At 38.8% G+C, this 19,870-nt stretch overlaps 1 protein-coding gene across 1 annotated transcript in view; it reads right to left on the minus strand.

Annotated features, from left to right (window-relative positions):
* Positions 1 to 19,662, minus strand: part of SNX25 (sorting nexin 25) — an 81,485-nt gene extending 61,823 nt beyond the window's left edge. Inside the window, exons 1-2 of the mRNA XM_014889691.2 lie at positions 19,201 to 19,662; positions 7,177 to 7,261 (exon numbers count right to left, since the gene is read on the minus strand). Of these exons, the coding sequence (XP_014745177.2) occupies positions 7,177 to 7,261; positions 19,201 to 19,647 (532 nt within the window). The 5' untranslated portion in view covers positions 19,648 to 19,662. The remainder of the gene's footprint in view (positions 1 to 7,176; positions 7,262 to 19,200) is intronic.
* Positions 19,663 to 19,870: the final 208 nt, after the last annotated feature.

Consider the following 19,870-nt stretch of genomic DNA (forward strand, 5'->3'; position numbering starts at 1 on the left):
AACTGATGGGGGATAGGCTAGGGTTGTGAGAGTCAATTTGCATCAATCAAAGGGGAAAATAAAGTCATGTGCCTGGTAATTTGAGCAACTTCTTTACTAAACAAGCTGGTTCCAAACTTTCATATCAAAAGTCCATCTCATTTGCCAGTATAAGTCCATGATGCAAAGTAATGGTAAGACTCCACAATTTCTTACCTTCCACTTAGATAGAAATTGTTTGTTCGGTAAATTATGAAAATCTCCCTGGCACTGGCAACAGTGTACTTAATAGCATATTAACAGGACAAAACCTCAAATATTTTCACCTGCTTTTTCAGGCAAAACTAGCAAACCTCAACCAAGATAACCTTGACAAAAACATTTTCAGAGAAACAGCTACAACTGATAAACATTTCTAGTCAAATGCTTCACAAACTAGCTTCCTCAAGTTTATAAAGAAAGAAACTGAGTCACTTCAATGAGTGACAATGCTGAAATATATAGTTAAAAGCCTTTTGACAAAAAAGTCATTTCAAGACTTTTTAATTAATAATTCAGGAAAAAAATCCACAGTTCTGTAAGCAAATACATAACAGGTTTGAAGATTTTTTTTCCTAATCCAGGAAAGAAAAAAGTATGCAGAGCCATATAGCAGGATAGGAACTTCCAAAATACTTTTCTAAAATAGATTAAATATTTCACTGAAAACTCTCACACACAAATACTACAGAGTGATAAAAACAGTTATAAAAAAGTAGTGGTCTTCTGATAAGCAAACGGAGGAATAATCTGTCAAGACACCACAGAGCACAAGGAATAGCCTTTAAAATCTGAGGTGTTATTACTTATCTCAAGTCTTCCAACAATCCACATTTTACAAATCTATTTTTCCACAGCTGTCCCCATGTCCTTCTGCAGCCACCTTTTTCTTACAGCTTAGTTACTCTCTTCTGTAGCAAGGCCTGAAACGCTGTGAAAAGCTAATCACAGCACAGATTCTTCCTTTTAATCTAATCCATAAGAGACCAATAATTTCCCAAGTGCACTTGCAATACACTGCATTGTGGTATTTTTTAATCAGCATCACTGGCAGGCAGCGACTTTTCAGATATTCTTACAGACACCCTCTCTATCCTTTGCAAGGGTGCAAAGTAGCTATTTCTTCAGCATCTTTTGCCCAAGAAGACAAGCCATGGTATGGAGTGGTGGCTCCTACAGAAGTGTATTCAACAAAACCCTACAAAGCATGAGCACAAGAGCAGAATTTGCATCCCAATCCCTTAAGAATATATTATCTTTCAGAGAAAATCTATTCCTAACAATCATTAATTTACAACTCTTTTTAAGCAACTCTACTCCAAAATGAGCTCAGTTTCCAGCACGCTACATAATACATTCTTTTTGATTCCTTTTATCCACTCATGGATTCTATCACAATCAATGCAAAAGAACCATAAAATCTATAGGCAATATCAAGCTAGAGACAAAAGATCATCAATTATCACCAAAAATCAACCATGCAATTATGAAATATTTCATTTGTGTTTGCCAGTTACATACTTTCAACACCTTTAAAGGATTACACTGCTTTAAATCCTATTTTCCTGCACCTGTGTTTTACAACACTCTTCCTTTGCAAGCGTTCTGTAGTTTCCTTGTCACTTCTGAACATTGTTGCCCTTCCTGCATCACAACAATGCTGTTCTCTATAAAATTCAGGGTTCTTTAGAGCCCAAGATGTATGCCCAAGTGAGCAGTGAGACAGCTTTTAAACAAATAAAATTTTAAAAGGACAGCAGCCACAGACACTAACAGCAGCCAGTTTGAGACTGGGTAAGACACTGTGTCATCCTGGCCATGGTATGCAGCAGCTGCTTTAGTTTCATGTTCATTGATGCAGCTGGTGCCTTTTCAGCATTCTAAAGAAATACAGAAAACGAGTGCAACAATATTTTAGAGAGCAGCTTGCTCCCTTCAGAGGAGAAATCTGCTCGTGCATCTATTCTCATTATTTTTATACTACATTTTCTCTAAAACATTGAAAACAGTCAGAAGACAAGCAAGGAATAAAAAAAGAAGCAGAACACATTCAGGACAGAACCTTACTACCACTAACTCATCCAGTACAAATATAAAACAAATTTCTTCCAATCAAATCAAATGCAGTGACCACAATGAGTCTGGTGCAAAACTGTAGAAACTTACTGGCTTTTCTAAATTAGTTCAGAATATCCAAGCCTCAAGTTATTACAATGTGATTAAATGCCATTCCATGTGAAATTTAAGTGGGACTTGTTCAACTACTCTTTTTAAATACTATAAATTAGCAGAGTGTTGGGAGTAGAGAGCCAGAAGCTTGTGTAGAGGTTTAGTGAGGACACCCCTTTAGACCCTTCCTTCATCCCTACGCCTACACATGTCCTACAGTAACTACTATCCCTTTTTCCACATTCATTCATTCAGAGGGTCAGTGGCACCACCAGGGTCTGCAGGTCAGACTGGCTTTGAATCTGCAATTTGCAGAGCTTCACACTAGACATATTTTATATTGCTAAGAGTCATTTTCCAACTTTATTAAAAATAACAAAATCTGAAGAACAAGGATTAAATGCCTACTCTTTTTCTCAAAGCAGTATTTAAAAACAGAACATAATTATTCTATGCAAATGCAGACACAGACTTCCAAGTTTCAACAAGAAGTAACTGTCCTTTCCTGAAAACCCTGGGGAAAACACAACCATTACATTAATTTATAGTCAAATCCAAAACTCTCCTGTGACTGTATGAACAAATGAAGAAAAGGTATAGCTACAACATTGCCTTGAGTTATTCTAGAGCAACAAGCATTGCAAGCTGTAAAAAAGAAAAACAAGGGTAATGTGAATTGTGTTAGGATCCTTCAGGAGGAAACCACCATCAAAAAGCCAAGAATCATTACCAGAATTCTGTGCTACCACAACACTAAATGTAACATGCATGATAGGGTTATAATAAGCTATATTTTTAGAAAAATATTTTCAATAAAAATTAATAGAAAAAGACAACAGACTATACCACAGCTAAGTACCTGTCAAAGTACTGTTTCTAGAGAAGTAATTGCTAAATGCTTATTTACTTCTTACAGCCACTACCTTTTCCCCCTGCCAAAAGCCAATTCAGACCAAAAAAACTCAAAACAACAAAAAACAATGATAACAAAAACTTGAAAGAAAATTTAAAACCCCTACATTGAAGGTGGGTTAACAATTACTAATAAAATTACTAATAAACACTCTGAATATTCACTTTTATAATTTCCAAGACATTAACATTTATATTGAAAGAGATTAAGGCCATTACTCACTTATTGTATTTTAGATTTCATAACGTTTTAGTTATACAGGTTAAGAGGATTAGGTTTTATGCTTTAATATTAGCTTTACTGAAGTTTCTCATGGCCACTACATCTTTACATAGACCATGGTGTAAAAGTCTGATTTAGACAAAATGATGTCTAAATGCCAACATTTCAGTGACTGTGAACTAGCAATAGTGGTTTAAAGATTTCAGTGCTCTTCTCCAGTTTGTGTTTGGAAGATCACTAGCATTTCTTGGTTTACTCCTATGTTCAAATTCTATGAAACTGCCAGGTTTAGCAGGCTAGACTCTATCACTGGGCATGGATGGATCAGCCCTGTGCGAAAGGAATCCCTGACAGTCTCCCAGTTCCCCAGTCTTTGGCTCTTTTTTTTTTAATTTCCCAGGCATTTGTGTTTTTACTGCTTTTTTATCCAGAAGAAAAGCCATGAAAATATATCAACAATAGAGAAAAAATGTGCTAAAAATATCTAGGAAATGTAAAATTAAAAAAAATCAGACAAATTTATGTCCAAATAATTTTCCACATGCACCCTTTGCCAAGAGTTCTTAGCTTCAAGTGTTTGAATCCCAGTAGCAGAGAGAACATAAATTCAAGTGGTTTGCTGATATATTGTCCACAAAATTTTTTTTTAAAGCTGTTTTTTGAAACAATTAAAAATAAAAACCAAACAAAAAAACCCCCAGCTTTTCAAATAGAGAGCAGCAGGAGTTACTACCAATTCTTTTTCTAAATGTCAACATGTACATTTTAAGTTGGGAAAATGAGACCAAGTTTTTCCCAATCTTTCTTTAAAGGGAAGTACAACTTTACATCCCTACAGAGTTAGATCCTAAGGGATCAACACAGATGGGCAAGACCTAACTCATGGAACGAATCTAATTAAATACCAAAATATTTCCAAAAATATCACCTCAAGGCAGAGCTGAAGGAAGATAACCCACTCTGAAAGAAGGGATGGCTCTCTGGCAGGAAATATTTTAAGATCTAAGAAACAGGTGAATTTTCATAGCAGAACAATTTCACCAGTAGAGCTCTGCCAGGATTTGAGCTATGGCCTGTAGTGTTTTACTTACTCATAAATGACCCAGTAAAGCAGCTAAGTGATATGAAGACCATTCTTCTTGGCACTACTAAAACTGTAGAGACAAAGACTGACTGTGAAAAACAACAAAAAGATCACAGGATCTGGAGCAATAAAAATGGAAAATGAAATTGAGTTCCTGGGAGGCCAGCTACCCCCACAGCAGATCAATCTCCTGACAGCTGCAGCCTCCACCCAAGCAGTACACGATGTGCAAAGCAGCACGAGTGTGACTGGGCACAGCCTCTCTCAGGAGACATCTTACCCCACTACTGTGTGGATGGAATTCAGACAAGCATCAGGTAGCACTAAAGGGTATCTGTAGAAGTGTTTATCTTCTCCATTTGTAAGATAAATAAAGGTCAAACAAAAATCATATCAGTCTCTCAAGAGAAAGCATGAAAAGTACTGGAAAAACATATTCCAGTGTTAGCTGCCCAAGTACTACCAGCTAAAAAGGAGACTTGGGGTTTTTCTTTCTGCCATATTCAACAAGGAAAATCTCTTCGTAACCCTACACTTGTTCTGATTTTGAACACTTAGATTTCATAAAACACAACACACTGTGGCAGGGCTAATTAATAGCTTTTCCCCACCTTGTATCTACAGCTAAGACAAGTATCCTATAATTAATAATGAAGCAGCACTCTAAAGCACCAACCTGTTACACTACTCTGCTCTTAATGGAAAATAACAGACATTTAGGGTGGAGCTGTAAACCCATATATACAGATGTTCCTTCTTGGTGGCGTTTAGTGTGAGGCACATTGTAAAAGGATGATTCCCAACAATTTTTATACATGGGCTGCAGTGAGACAAGAAGCACAGGCAGCAATATCAGCCAGTGAGCATTACAGGAAAACTATCTAAACATCTAATAGTTACTGAAATAAGACTGATGGTTGAAACAGAAACATGAATGATTCCTTCAGTTAAACCAAGGATATGACCACTATCAATCTTTCCAACTACATTAATAGGCTATGATGAGAACATCAGGAAAAATGCAGTAAAGCAAGTGGCAGCTTGAAGTGACACAGAACCTCAGTGAACCACACTAAACTCCAAGAGAAAATTCCACACAGAGCGACTATAACACCAGCAAAAGCATGGCACGACTAACAGAAAACAAGCAGTTCTGGAGGGGTGCAAGGTAGCAAGCAACCAACAGCAAACCCTAGGCAAGCTTAACTACACAATGATGAAAAACAGCTGAAGAAATCAGAATTAACCAAAGGGCTGTCTCTTCACACCCAGCAACAGCATTTCTGAAATTAGATGATCATGCATCTCCAAAGTAATGTAAAGAGAAGTAAAATCTGTTTAAAAAACAACAACAACAAAAAACACTCCCCAAAACCTCGAGAGGCACTGGGATTCCAGACTTGGTCCCCAAGATTAAAACTTCATTACAACTGAATGTCTTCTAGCTAAATGAATAAGGCAAAAAATTAATAAGGAAAAAATTGTCAAAAATCCCTGGGATTTATAAATACTTTCATCCTAATCCGTGCAAGATTAGAAACACAAATACAGATGGCATTTTTAGTATCACTAGTAATAAAGTTTTATTTAACCCCAAACTTGTGGGGGAAAAAAAACCAACAAGAAAACCACACCACCATTCACACCAAGACAACTACAAATTTCAGAATTGTCACAGGCAAGAAGTCCTGTCTATTTTCATAAACACTGTTCATTTTGTGCTAATAAAAAATAAAACATAGCTTTTGGGATTGCATTCACTATTTCAAACTGATTGCATTCAGTATCTCAAACTTAAGATGACTCAGGCACCTTTCAAATCCAAAACACTTTGTATGGTTAGAGCAAAAGTACAGTCTCATCTATGTCAAACTGCAAAACAGAGAAGTTGGCTTCATCACTTAGGCCTGGAAGAAATAAAACAAAATCTGACAAGTTTTCTCTCCAAAATTCAGCGTGAGAATGGAGGGTAAAAGCTACTCTGACAAAAAAATAGCAGAAAGGCGTGAGCTGTCACAGCATAAGGTATTTAACTCTGAAAAATGAATCATCTAAGTATTAGTAACTTTCTTTCAGCCTTCCTGAGTAGGGATGGCCTCATGCATCCAACTCAAGGATAACAAAGGTTGGTAGTGTTCTAATTTCGTAATTTTGCTACACATCCTTCTAATAGCTATTCATAAAAATAACTTTAAAAACAGCATATACCCAATTGTCCTAAGACAACCAACCCATTTAAAACAATGACAATTCTCAAAGATACTCTCCATTTATGAAAAAGATAGGAAAAAGTGCTGCAAAGAAATCTTAAAGAAAAAGGTATTCAAAATTAGATAAAATATTTACAAAAGGCTGATACACTGTATCAGCCAGAAGTACAAATGCTGATTTTAGATTCACTTTGAATGGCAAGAATTTGCACTAAATGGGAAGACTATATGCAAGAGTCTACAGGATTTCTCAATACAGGAAAACCCAGCGAAGAATATTTTAAGTGTTATTCCTTGGCTTTGTGCATAAGTATTAAGGACTGTATTTCAATGTATTTCTGTGAAAAAACAAACACTACAATGACAAGATATCAGTTGAATAGCAAAAACAACATCACATTACTTACTACAGAGGATTTCTTGAGAAGATTATGATCTTGCCATTGTATTTTATATCATGGAAGAAACCAGGGTCATATTCTGAAGTCTTGGAATACTGTGCAGTTATGGTTTGCTAAAAGGACAAGAGATATTCAGACTCTAATGCACCTAAGACTCACCTTCTTTCAGGGCTTTATCCATATTGTGAGAAATAATCACTCTCCTTGATTGGATTGAATCATGAGAGCTTCCAGACCAATTACTCTGAAATTCAAACAGAACATATATCGTAAGAGGAAGAAATAAACCAAAATTTACAGAAGAAATAAAACTGGAATTGAAAGAAATAGTACTGTATCATTTGGTCTTTATACAAATATTGTCACCTCATATGGTTAAAACAGAGGAGTGTCAATTGTCTGAGGTTATTATATATTGTTCATTAAGCACATATTAACACTTGTGTATTGTACATTGTACGACTTGCAAAATTATCTTCACTGAAGTTTTTTTGGTAGAAAGGAGCTGTATTCATTCACAAGACAGAGCATTGAGAAAAGGACATGCATGTAACAAAACAACTGGAATTCTTTTATTCGGTATTTTCACAGCAAATAAAACATTTCTACAGCCTACTGTGACAATGGACTAAATTTAGCCTCGTTAACTACTTTTAAACCAAAAGAGAAGCCTTTGGATCTCCTACAGTAATTTTGGTTCACATTCTTTTGGGCTTGTTTCTTCAAAGATATTTCTGGCCCTCTGCATTTTAAGCTCCTGTTCTATACAAATATTTGTCTTTATTGGAGTATTCACTCCCACAGTGTCCAAACTGGTGGGTGTATGGAGAAATATTTTTCAGGGTATAGACAAAGAGCAGTGACTCATAATGTATTTATATAAAAAGGAGTATAATTCAAAACAGAAATAGAAACTTTTCCTACTGTCAATTAGCTTGGAGCTCACCCTCCTTTGTAAGAAGAAGGCACTTCAGAAACATCCCCATCCCTCCAACATTCACCATACAGAGAATAGGAAAGCAAAAACACTGTTTATTGTTCTTAAAGATAATATACCATTACTTCAGCCAATTTTCAGGCTAATACTCTGTGTTTTGGTTTAATGTTTTTTGTCTGCTTCAGATATGTGCATGTAGACTCTAACAAAGTTATCTAACAGGACCTAGATACAGGAGCCTATGGACTACAACTAACAGCAAAATAAAGCTTTTCAGGCTCACTCACACCTAACACAGGAAAGCATTCCCATGCCTTGAGTGCCCCCCTGCCCACAGCTCATCTGTTCCACCTTTTGGATGAATGCAGCAACACTCCCTAGACTTCTTCCAGTCACTATTCTGTGATTGTGGTCTTTCAGCTGTTTTCTTCCCTCCTTCACAACACTACCAATGGCAGGAGCAGCAAGACTTGATCACATTTGCCTCCATTTGCAGTCCCTCCTCACTATCAAGGGTATAGTAAATGAGGTGTAAGAACAGATATTTAGTGAACCACTATAGATTTCCAAGTCCCTTTTTGACCTGAACACTGGTAAAAGCTTCAGTCATACCCAGCTAAACAGCAGGAGAAAGTAATTTTCCTCTTTGTAAGGACACTTAATATTACTTGTAAGGCTCCAATACATCATCTCTGATTGCTAATGTTATCACACTTCCTCAATACAAAGCTGTGCTAATGCCAGTCACACAATTACTTCAGGATTTTTCTGATTTGCAGCAGGAAACTGCATGATTTAAAAAATTAAAAAGAGAGGACTCACAGAGACATTAAACACCCCAAGTACCTTAGGGGAAGGGATTCAGAAAACCCAATTAAACAAACTCACTCAGATCTTTCTGTGAAGAAAGTGCTCCTAAACACGAGCCCACAATCCTGACTCAAATTCCATGCTCAACACACTCCATCTTCCTTAACACTCATCCCAGCTTGGGTATCCTACAAGGTTAATCCTTCTGCTGAACTGAGTCCTACCTACATGGAGGTCAGTGGCCTCAAGCTAACTTAGGCATCAGCAGTTGCATCACATACATTGCAGGAAGCATTTTTTATGGCCTAAAGCATCAGTAGGTACTCCAATGCAGTGCTCACCAAATTACTCCTTTCAAAACTAGTTTAAACACAAGTTAAAAAAAAAAAAAAAAAAAAAAAAAAAAAAAAAAAAAAGAAAGCAACCTTCAGAGGTGATCTATAGTTGCAAGAAGATCATTAGCAGACACACTGTGATCCAATCTATGCAATTCCAAAAAGAAGGAACTGATAATTTTATGCTTCAAACCTGAACACTCGTTTCAAGAACAAGGCAGACTACTGCTGCCTCAGCAAAACTGCCTCTTGAATACCAGACACCAACTCACATTTCAGCTTGCAAGAACACATTCCATTGAGAGTATCCTCTACAGCTGGTACATTTGACTTCTAAAAGGTACCATCTATTCATATAAGAAAAAAAGTTGTTGGAGACATGATAAGAAATAATATAAAACATAAAAATTAACATCATTGCTAGCAATAGTGATTCTGTTACTGCATTAATGTAATTAATGAAGGGCAAAGGAAGATGCAGAGTACATTGGCCTTTATGAGAATTTTCCATATGCATACAGATATTGCATGCAACCATGAACCGTGGAAGAGAAAAGCAAAGAGCAAAAGAAACCACCTTGGTTTAAAACAAGGTTTCAATTTCATTAGAAAACAAATTTTCAAGAACAGATTCTCATCAAACTAACATTTGAATAAACAGGAATGCTCAAGTGTATAGGAGTGATCATAGAACTGTCTAAGTTGAAAAATACCTCTAAGATCATTGAGTTCAACCATTAACCTATGATACTGGTTGGGTTAGTTCAGGTTTAAGAAAAAAAAACTTCAGGGAGACCTCACTGCTGCTCTAACCACTGAATGACAGGATACAGAGTAAAGGGAGCCAGACTCTTCTTGCAGATGCACAGGACATTAGGAAATATTGCAACACAGGAAATTCTCATCACAAGGCAAAACTATTTTAATCATGAGGCTGCTCAAGTACCAGAATGTGCTGAAAGGCTGTGGAGCTTCCATCTCTCAGTCTTCCTCACTCTGAGCAAGAGGGTGAACTAGATGCCCTCCAGATATTCCTGAACTGTTCATCATTCTTGATGACCCTTCAGAGAGCTGTTAATTTAATTTCATGATTGATAGTATATCAGATCTAAAGGCGCCTTGCCTAAAACAGCTGGTCAAATTCCTTTTTTCTTCCCATTTTATGAACTTGCATTTAGCAGAATCAAGACTTAAGTCTTGTTAGTTTAGGTTTGCTTTCAAAAAGTACTGTTTCTGTGACCATAAAAATGATGACTTAATTAAATAAGCAGGCACCTCCAAGTTAAATGACATATGGCAACAAACACCTTAAAAACAACTATAACAACCTGGTAAGGAAGATAACCAACATCTGTGATAACAGAAGGATTTCAGAAAATTCACAGTCCAAGCTCAGCTCTAACAGCTGAGAGAATGAAAAATGCAGCATATTTCACTGAAAGACTTTCTTCCCACCCCTGACTCAAGTCAAATGGAGGGCATATGTAGAAAACAGGTTCAGCCAGAAATCCTAGATTTGAATGTTTTCACATTTTTCATCATGTCATTCATCAAAAGAAAAATGGTGCTAGGTTTCATGAAATAGTTGGCATAACAGTGACTGAGCCAAAGACATTTGTAAATGGATTTAACAGGCAAATTCTAGTTTAAATGCTCTTTTATGCTGATTAAAACCTGGCATGTTCCTCTAAGTCCTGACTTACACTATCACAGCCCTCAATAAATTTTTTAATAATTGGTGTCAAGACAATTGGGTTCCAGTCTGTAGATTTTATTGGTAAATAATGACAGAAACATAAATAAAACTTAACAAAAAGACTTGAACGGGTAGGGGTGGAGCACATTTTGAAAGTACATGCTGAGAATGAGGTTGCTAACAAACAGGGAGGTCTGTTTCCTGGAACACTTCAAGTTTTCCTCAGTTTTGACTTTGCTTACAGACGGAAAAAAGGATGTGTGCATTTCCTGTAGACTTCTGATCAACACTCATTGTTTGATACTTTTGAAAACTATTCAAGCTAAAGAAAGCAACAGTCTGAATGAACCAAGACAAAAAAAAAAAAAAAAAAAAAAAGCCTGACATTGAATCTGAAATTTTGTCTTAGGTTCAGTCTCCCAGAGATACAGAAATTAAGTAAATGTCATTTACTGGTTTAAAGGGTATAAGTAATTTTAAATTAGCTCTAAAGACAACAATAAATATTAAATAACAAAGAATTAAGAAGGTATTTCAGCAACAACACTTAACAAATGGCAAAGCACAGAGAACATGGGAGCACCTTCCACTATCAAGAAATTCATTTGCAACACTGGGCATCAAATGCAATTTTTAAAATACAGCAGCAGAAAGCCAAGCAATTGCTACAGGCACACCACATGCAGCATTACTCTCTCATGGAATTAAGGCCAGAAGCAGAGAAAAATTTACAATTACTCCTATTACATTAACTCAATTATGACAAAACTAGAACAGAGATCATGACAGATGCCGCAATATAAATGGGCATTGTGGATGAGACAGTTTAATCACTGATCTAAAAGGCAAGGACTGCATCTAATTCACCATACACAAACCAACCAATTACTCAGTTACTTGTTCCTCCCACTGTTGCCCTGTTAACTTTCCTCTTATCTTTGTAAAACATACATTAACATCAGACTGGACCTTGATAATAACAAGTCACAGCCTCAAACAATATTTCACTGAATTCTCCATGAATTCATATTTAACAGATGTGGATAGATGTGTTCTCATCCACATATTACTTCATATAGATGTTCTTATCCAAACATTATTTCAACTAATGATGCAAAAATAAATTTCTATTTACAAGAGTCAATAGTTTTTTATTTATACTCATAGTCCCCTTTAAGATTACAAGGCAAGTATGTATGTATCACATTCAGCATTAAGGGATACCATAATTACCAACTTAAAAGTCAACATACTTAAAGCATTTTAATCCCATTATCTTAAGCATCATTATCTCTATAATTATTTTATGATATCATCTCATTATTTCTACTAATATAGTAGTTCCTGGAATTCATAAACTCTGTTTATCATCTTAATTGCACCATGTTTAAAACTGGTAAAAGTGTAGCAGAGTAAAAACTTTATAATCAAGGCAGAACTTTCTTCACTTGAGATTTCATAGAACACCAGACAGACAAGAACAAGAAAATGAAACATTTCTCATGTATTACTTTCATTCTCATCAGTACAGCCAAGAAATAACTAGTAAGTTTGCATTCAAATTGCTGCTCAGCAAGAAATATAGCATTATCCTGTGCTGGAATTTTTAATACTGCCATCAAAATAAAGTCTTAAACGAATTCTCAAGGTACAGGCATAGCCCCAGTTTACTGAACATTTCCACACTCTCCTCCTCTGTAAAAAGAGACAACGAGAAGCTATGGTCTATACTTCAAGTCCAAAGGAGCCATATGGCATGAAAACTAAATTGCTGGCAAGCCAGAAAAACCAGCACAAAATCATGCTTGAGCTGCAGGGTGTCAACTTAGCAACCAGAGACAAACTCCTGCGAGCTCTATTGCTATACCCTCCCTGCACATGACTTTTCACCATACACACATTCTATAGGGTGTTCTGTCTTTTCAAGAGCAATACAAAACATGCCAAATGAACCATCATCATTCATTCTATTACCATTAACTTGTTCTCTTTCACTGTGCATATTTATTAGGGGAAGAAATAGCATAGAATGACTGGTCACAAAAAAATCTCCCATAAACACAAATCTCTTCCCCTCATGACTACATAATTTCTTTATCTTTTCAACTACTTGAAGTAACAGCTTGAGAAAGGATACAGTATTCCGTGTAACTCTTTCCTTGGGTAAATTCTGTTGCTCTCCTTTGCAGAGAGCAAGAAACCAAGACTTGGCAATACAAGAGAACTGTCTGTGATTTTATTTTCAGAATGTTTCTGATACATGTCTATACTATTTTCAGTGTTAAAGCATACCTCGAATGCAGGATGTCTTCACTCTTGACCTTATTACAGAGGTTTTATAGCCACCCTTAGGATTTCCCTGCAAGAGACTTGAACAGTAAGATCTCTATGAGCCCATCACCCATCCTTACTGACTTAGCAGAGCTTGGTTATCAGGAGAAATGAATTCCCTAGTTATGCCTTCAATCATAAAACACTGTTTGTGTGAGAAGCAGTCCCTACAGAGGTAAAAACAGCCGAATTTACAGCAAAATATGAGATATCCATCTAACACAAAGTTGAGAAAATTAAATGTCAAGCACAATAAAATGCAGAGCTGACAACAACACAGGGTCAAATGAAAAGAATCAGGAAGGACTGCATGACAAGACAAGAAATCTCTAAATATACATGATGATGAAAAATGTGTGGAAAACTAAGTCTGCCCACTGCTAAGGAGTTATGGGACAAAGAAATGAGAGACAGAGTCAGTCTCCTGTAATAATAAAGTTATCACTTCAATGTTAAACCTGCAGGTAATCAACATATGCAGTCCTTACAAAGTTCCAATTCTGAAAAAGCTTATAAATCCCAAATTACAACAGATGTTCCACAGATTCCCTAAAAATAAACTGTACCAGAAATGTCCAAACAGGCCTCTGCCCAACTATAACAGAACACTTGCAATTCATGCAACATTCCCTTAACATGTTAAAATATTCATGGAATTAGTAGAAATTGCTAAAATATATTTTCATTATTTTAATTTCAGGACTTTCCTAGTAGTAAACTCAACCAGATCATCAAAGGCTCATTGCTGACCTGCCTATAAATGAGACAGAACTAAGAACAAACGTATGAGGCTCTGAATTCTTAGTGTGTTAAAAATGCACCAAGCCTATCTTCTCCTTTCAATCCAGAAACAACCCATCAATTAAAACTGGCAGTAGATCAGAATATCTGCTTGCAAGCCCAAGACAGTCTAAAGCATGACAAAAGTGCCACAACCAAAGACTGGTATTGCTTTCACAAAAATCCTGCAATATCAGAGCTCTAAAAATCCCCTGTGCAGCCAAAGAATGGGACAAACCATAGAACATGCTTGGCTTTAGGTTTAGAAAAACACAAATACTTTTGAAGTCTTACTGAGGCATAAAGATTAAAATTGGAAGGAGTTAGGAAGCTTATCTTCTCCCTCACAGTTCCTCCAAACTATTTATTACCTCAAGAACTCTTCTGCATCCCACTTGAAATTTATGCCCACAGATGGCAAACCTTCCATTTCCCACAGCTGCTGGGGCTCCTGCAAGCTTACCTTCACATGCTTCATCTCATGGCAAAAGTCCAACAGTGAAGGAAAATAAAACTCTGTGTCCTTTCTCTCTGCTTCCCTTATGTTATTTGCAAAGGGCAGAGCACTCAGCTTGGATACTGAGACAGATACTCAACCTCAGTTAAGTTGCCATCCCTTTTGAAACATTGGGACCATTTCCACTTCACTACACATCCTCCTACAGCTTGGATAAAAAGCAGTACTGTGTACCAGGATCCAGATATTCCAACAACGACCTGATCCAATGAAAAAAAGCTTTACACATGCCCTCTCTCCACTAATGGCAAATTCACAAAAATCCACATTCAAGGATGGAACAAGCCTTTAGGAACATAAAACATGATCACATGTAGTGTGATCTGGCTTCAGGGCCAAAAAGCAAGAGTAAACTAACACTGAAAACTGAGAGCCATTAAACTGTAGTAAACAATAGCAATCAAATATGTCAGGAGATGAGTTTTAAAGAAATACTAAAAAGAATTGACAACTGTTAATTGTAGGAAACTGAAGATAGGACATTAGAATCTGTGTACCCTTCTCATTGGGGAAAAAAAGCACGTTATTATCCTTCTGTTAGTGCTGCAGACAGGCTGGGTAGATCCTTCTTTATGCAGTGTATAATTCACTTAATCTGAATTTAAAATGTAGAACTTAAATCTAATAAACTAATCATTTTTTTGCATTATTTAAATGAAGTTGATAACCCAATTCTCTGTTACCCAGTTTTTGCTTTGAATCAGAGTCAAAACATTATGCTGAAAAGAAAACCCCATCTTTGCCAGGTTTTTTGGCAGAGAAACAACTCACGAATGTGGGAAAACGTGTTTTCTGCCCCTTCCCACTAACTTGGTTAACATGGTTCTTCACATAAGCCAAAGCCATCTCCCTTTACAGCCACACAATGTAAAAGGAGTTTTGGGAGCTAACTCGAATTTTAAAGGGTTATACATGTCCTAACCCAGAGCTATCTTTGCTATGAGCAAGTCCACTGGTACTTGAGAAGTGAAAATCCCCTTTAAAACACACATTCTCACTAAAGTACAGTTGGGTCATCATGCCTTTTTGCTGTCTTGCATTTTGCTGTTCTCCTCCATCACAAATAATCTTGTCCTAAAACAGCTTCTGCAAAGTGCTGAAAAATACCTGACAGTAATGCACAATTTCAAGGACTCATTCAACTCCTGTTATTTCAGTATCAATAGAAAGGATTCACCAATATTATCAGCACCTGCAAGTACTTAAAGTAATAAGCAATGTAAGACATTATGAGTTGCCTGTACACCTCTCTTCCAATGAAACACAGATGCTTATGTGGTAGCCAGATTGCCCACATAGTATTGATGATAAGAGCTGTCACCTACAGAAAAACTACATTGAAATCACAATTTATCATGGGGATATCAACCACACAGCTTGCTTTGCCATTCCCAGCAGATTTCAAATATTCTTGCTGAGATACCTGACTCCAGGAGGAAGTCTTCATCTTTCAAGTCCCAAAGGAGTTACAAAAAAAGGATATCTTTACGTTTGAGAAGATGGCTTCTCTACTTGTAAGTTCAAGCAAAATGAAAAAAAGATATGCACCTTGCTCTTCTGAAATCCAAACCTGCAACACTGCACTTCCTCACTCATATTCCTCACTTGCATGAATAGGTCCATGAAAATCAACAGCACTGAACTCTCACATGCTAAGTGGTTGCTGAATTGAGAACATACAAAAAACTCCCCTTTATTCAGCACAGCATGAGGGACTCCATCCAACTTCCCTTTGAAGTTAGTCAAGAGTACTCCCACTAACTTTCCAAGAGCTGAGTCTGCCTACCACTAGAGTAAATACTTACTCCTGAATACTTACTGTTGCCTCATATGTTAACCCTAATGTGAAAAATCACGCAAAGAAAAGTGAATTGTCTAAATTTTGTACATAAAACACATTAAGAGTGAGATGCCAGTCATAATAAGGGTTTTATCTTACATTTTTTCCTAATTATTAGGCCAACAGGTAGTTCTTCCTTATTCTCGAGGAAAAGAAAAATCAAGACTGGAAAAATTATAGCTTTACTGTCATCCTACTACTGGCTCCTAGAAAAGATAAAAGGATCACAAAGTTCTAAGAAAAACATGAGAGTAACATCTGAATGATAAAAAAGCAGTGTAAATGCAAAAGGATGCAAAATGAAAATCAGGAAATATTAGTGAATGGCCTACACTTCTATATGCTGCCTATCTAGACAATTTTATTTTCTTCACTTACATGTTGCTGAAGCCCCATTTAGAAAGTCTGCTACACATATACAAAATCATGTTCAGAAGACTACTTCAAAAAGCTTTGCAGTCCTGAAGCCATTTTGTACCAGAAGGAAATCAACAAAACTCTAAATTGAAGGCATGAGAAACCCAATTAAGATGCCTGGAATTGCATCTTCTAAATAGAAAGAGTAAAATATCTCACTCCTTTTTTGGGCATCCCTTTCACGTAAGTAAACTTGTGGGAACAGTACAAAGAAGAAGAAAAGAAAAAATTTTAATGGAGTCAGGGAGAGGGTAACTAAACAACCCTGGGAAACGTGTTTTAGCAGGTATTGTTGCCTTACCAGTGAGTTTTAAATACCGAATTTCAATTCCATTCTGAAACAACAAACACATGCCACAGAGCTACCATAAATGCGAACACTACAAATTAGACAACGCAACAGCAGGTGTGCACCATTTATATATACAAATCCAACGGACAGACACAACAGCAGAACATCTTCAAGAGAAATGCACAATAACATGCCACAAAAAGTGCAAATGGTACAGTATTTGTCTTTGGACAGTTCTAGTTTCACTGCTGTTCAGTAGGCTAATGTTTTTTCAGTAGGCTTACATTTTTCACAAAGGAGGAGACAAAGAAAGCAATAAATTTTTACTTTTTTTTCTTTTAAATCTTGGTTTCCCAAATTAAATTTATTTTTATGGTTCGACTGTTTCACAGATCTGAAAGTTGCTCCTCATTGTGGCAGCAGGGAGATTTTGATTGCTAACTATAGATCTTTTTTGGTACTATGTAAAAGTAAGTTAACTTACCCAGATGTTCAGAAAAGTATACAAGCACATAAATGCCACTGGAGCTATGGCATTAACACTGAAACATTTATTCTTGTAAATCTGAAAGCATCAATTAATCCATTTATATACTTTTTCTGTTTGGTGTAACATACTTGTATGGCTAAAACCAAAAGCATATGGTCGTTCATTAGAAGGTGCTTATGCACCTAACACACGTTTGTTACCTAGCACCCCATGACAAAAATCAGCTGAACAATCCCTAGCTGTACCCACCTTTTGCGTTACATCTTCTTACTTCCCACCTTAATACTCATACACATAATTTATTCTTCACTTCCTACAAAAAGCTGAGTATGATGTTGAGTGTTCAAAGCAAAGAGGATGTTTTAAAATTCTACCAATAAGACAAAACGAGTATCACACAGAGCCACACATAGATCCTGAATGCACCTTTGCAAGTTGTATCAGTCATTGAATTCAACAACCCCTGGCCAAATGATCCCTACTGACAACAATACTCTGCCAGCTTTCACTGAATGCAGAACAGGAAAAGCATATTGCTCCCAAACACAGGCTCCTTCTCTCCCTAGGTCAAAGAATGAAGGAACAAACCATTACTACAGGTTGTTAGCAATTTGATTGAAAAGACAGAAAGATAACTGTATCAGCAAGGGATTTGTGACAGGTTCTTTGCCCTGCCAGCACCCTCTGCGTTCTGCAAACTCAGCTGCATCGACTGCAGCCACAGACACACGTGACAGCGTTACTTACTGCTACCAAGGAGCGTACGTGTACTAAATGTAACAAACTGGGTTACCAGAACAGCTAGGCTGCACACCCAGGTGACATAAATTCCTCTCCTTTTCCTTTCTAGAGTCCTCTCAGGTATCCTGACACTACTGACGGCAAATAGCACTTACACAGTACACTCTATTTATTGCTGCAGCAGTTCACGTGCTACGCCTACAACTTATCGTGAGGGGCCAAGGGCTCCTGGCTAAAGTCGCCAGCTGTAATATTAAGCACCACATCCCTGTGACCCATGGCAAAGCAGGAGTGTGGGCAGATTCTCAATTTTCAGCAGTAGTTTTTCAGGCTCATCTAGGATCAGCTCCCAAACACGGGATGATGGGGAAGAGGGTTGTGGAGGGGAGCAAAGTTTCCTAATGCCTCGTGCTATCAGTCCCATTCAGAAGAACCCGAAAAATACTAAGCTGTAAGCTACAAAGAGGTCGTGAACTAGTACATTTTGGAATATGTACAGAAAAGAAATTGTTTCCCTTTTGCACAGAACTCTGCAACGGCTTGAGTACAAAATGGCACTATGATAACACAATCTGAAACTGTCCAACTTCAGAGAACGCATTAAAGCAACACTAAGCTGCCTCTTCAACCAAGTCTCTCTCCTTCACCAGTGACATTTCAATGGAAGGAGCAGAAAAGGATTTGAGACACAGCCACAGTGGAGCGAACACAGTGAACCACCGTGCGAGCATTCCCGCAGTTCGGAGGTCTCTCTCGGAGCCAAGTGTTGATTTTTCCGGTGCGCCTGCCACCCCCGAACACAACTTTTGTAATTTAAAGCCCCGCCGAGGTGCAGAGTGCGGGCAGGCTCCTGCGGCCGCGGTAGGACAGCAGGACACTAGGTTCGGGTGGCGCAGCGTTTCACGGCAGAGCGAGGGCCGTGCCACCTCCGCCCCGCCGCCGGGCAGGGAGGGCGCGCCGCGGCCACCGCCCGCTCCGCTCCCCTCCCGCTACTCACCCCCGCGACCGGCCGGACCGGAGCGACGGCGGCGAAGTCCGGCGGCGGCAGGCGGCGGCGGCCGCGGCACATCAGGACGATGAGAGTGCCCAGCGCGGCGGCAGCGGCGGCGCAGCCCGCGTAGAGGGCGAGGCGGAGCAGCAGCAGCGCCAAGCACGGCGGCCCGCCGCCCCCTGCCTCGGCCCTTTCTTGCCCCAGGTGGACGACGGACACGGCCAGAAGCCCCAGTCCCGCCGCCAGCACGAAGCGGGATGAGCCGGGATCCTCATCCTCCTCGTCTTCCGCCGCCTCCTCCTCGCCGCCGCCGACCACAGCGGCGGCCGCCGGGGCGCTGCGGCGGCGAGCCTCGCCGCCGGGGCCGTGCGAGCCCAGCGGGCCGGGGGCTGCGGCCCCCGCCGGCTCGGTCTGCCCGGCCGTGCTGCTAGCGCTGTCGGCACCGGGGAACATGCTGCTCCTGGCGCCGCTGGGAGCAAGCGCATCTCCCGCCGCAGCAGCCCCCTGCGAAGGTCGCCGCTCCCGGGGCCCCCCCTCTCCTCCGCCGCCGCCGCCTCCTCCGCCGCCCGCCGCCGCCACTGGCACCGCTGCGGCCGCCGGGGGAGCCGGAGCTCATGCCCAGCGGCAGGAGGGTGCGCGGCGGCCGGGCCGCTTTCTGGCGGCAGCCGGGCCGCTT

The sequence above is a fragment of the Sturnus vulgaris genome, chromosome 4, assembly GCF_052056855.1.
Source record: "Sturnus vulgaris isolate bStuVul1 chromosome 4, bStuVul1.hap1, whole genome shotgun sequence".
Lineage (NCBI taxonomy): Eukaryota > Metazoa > Chordata > Aves > Passeriformes > Sturnidae > Sturnus > Sturnus vulgaris.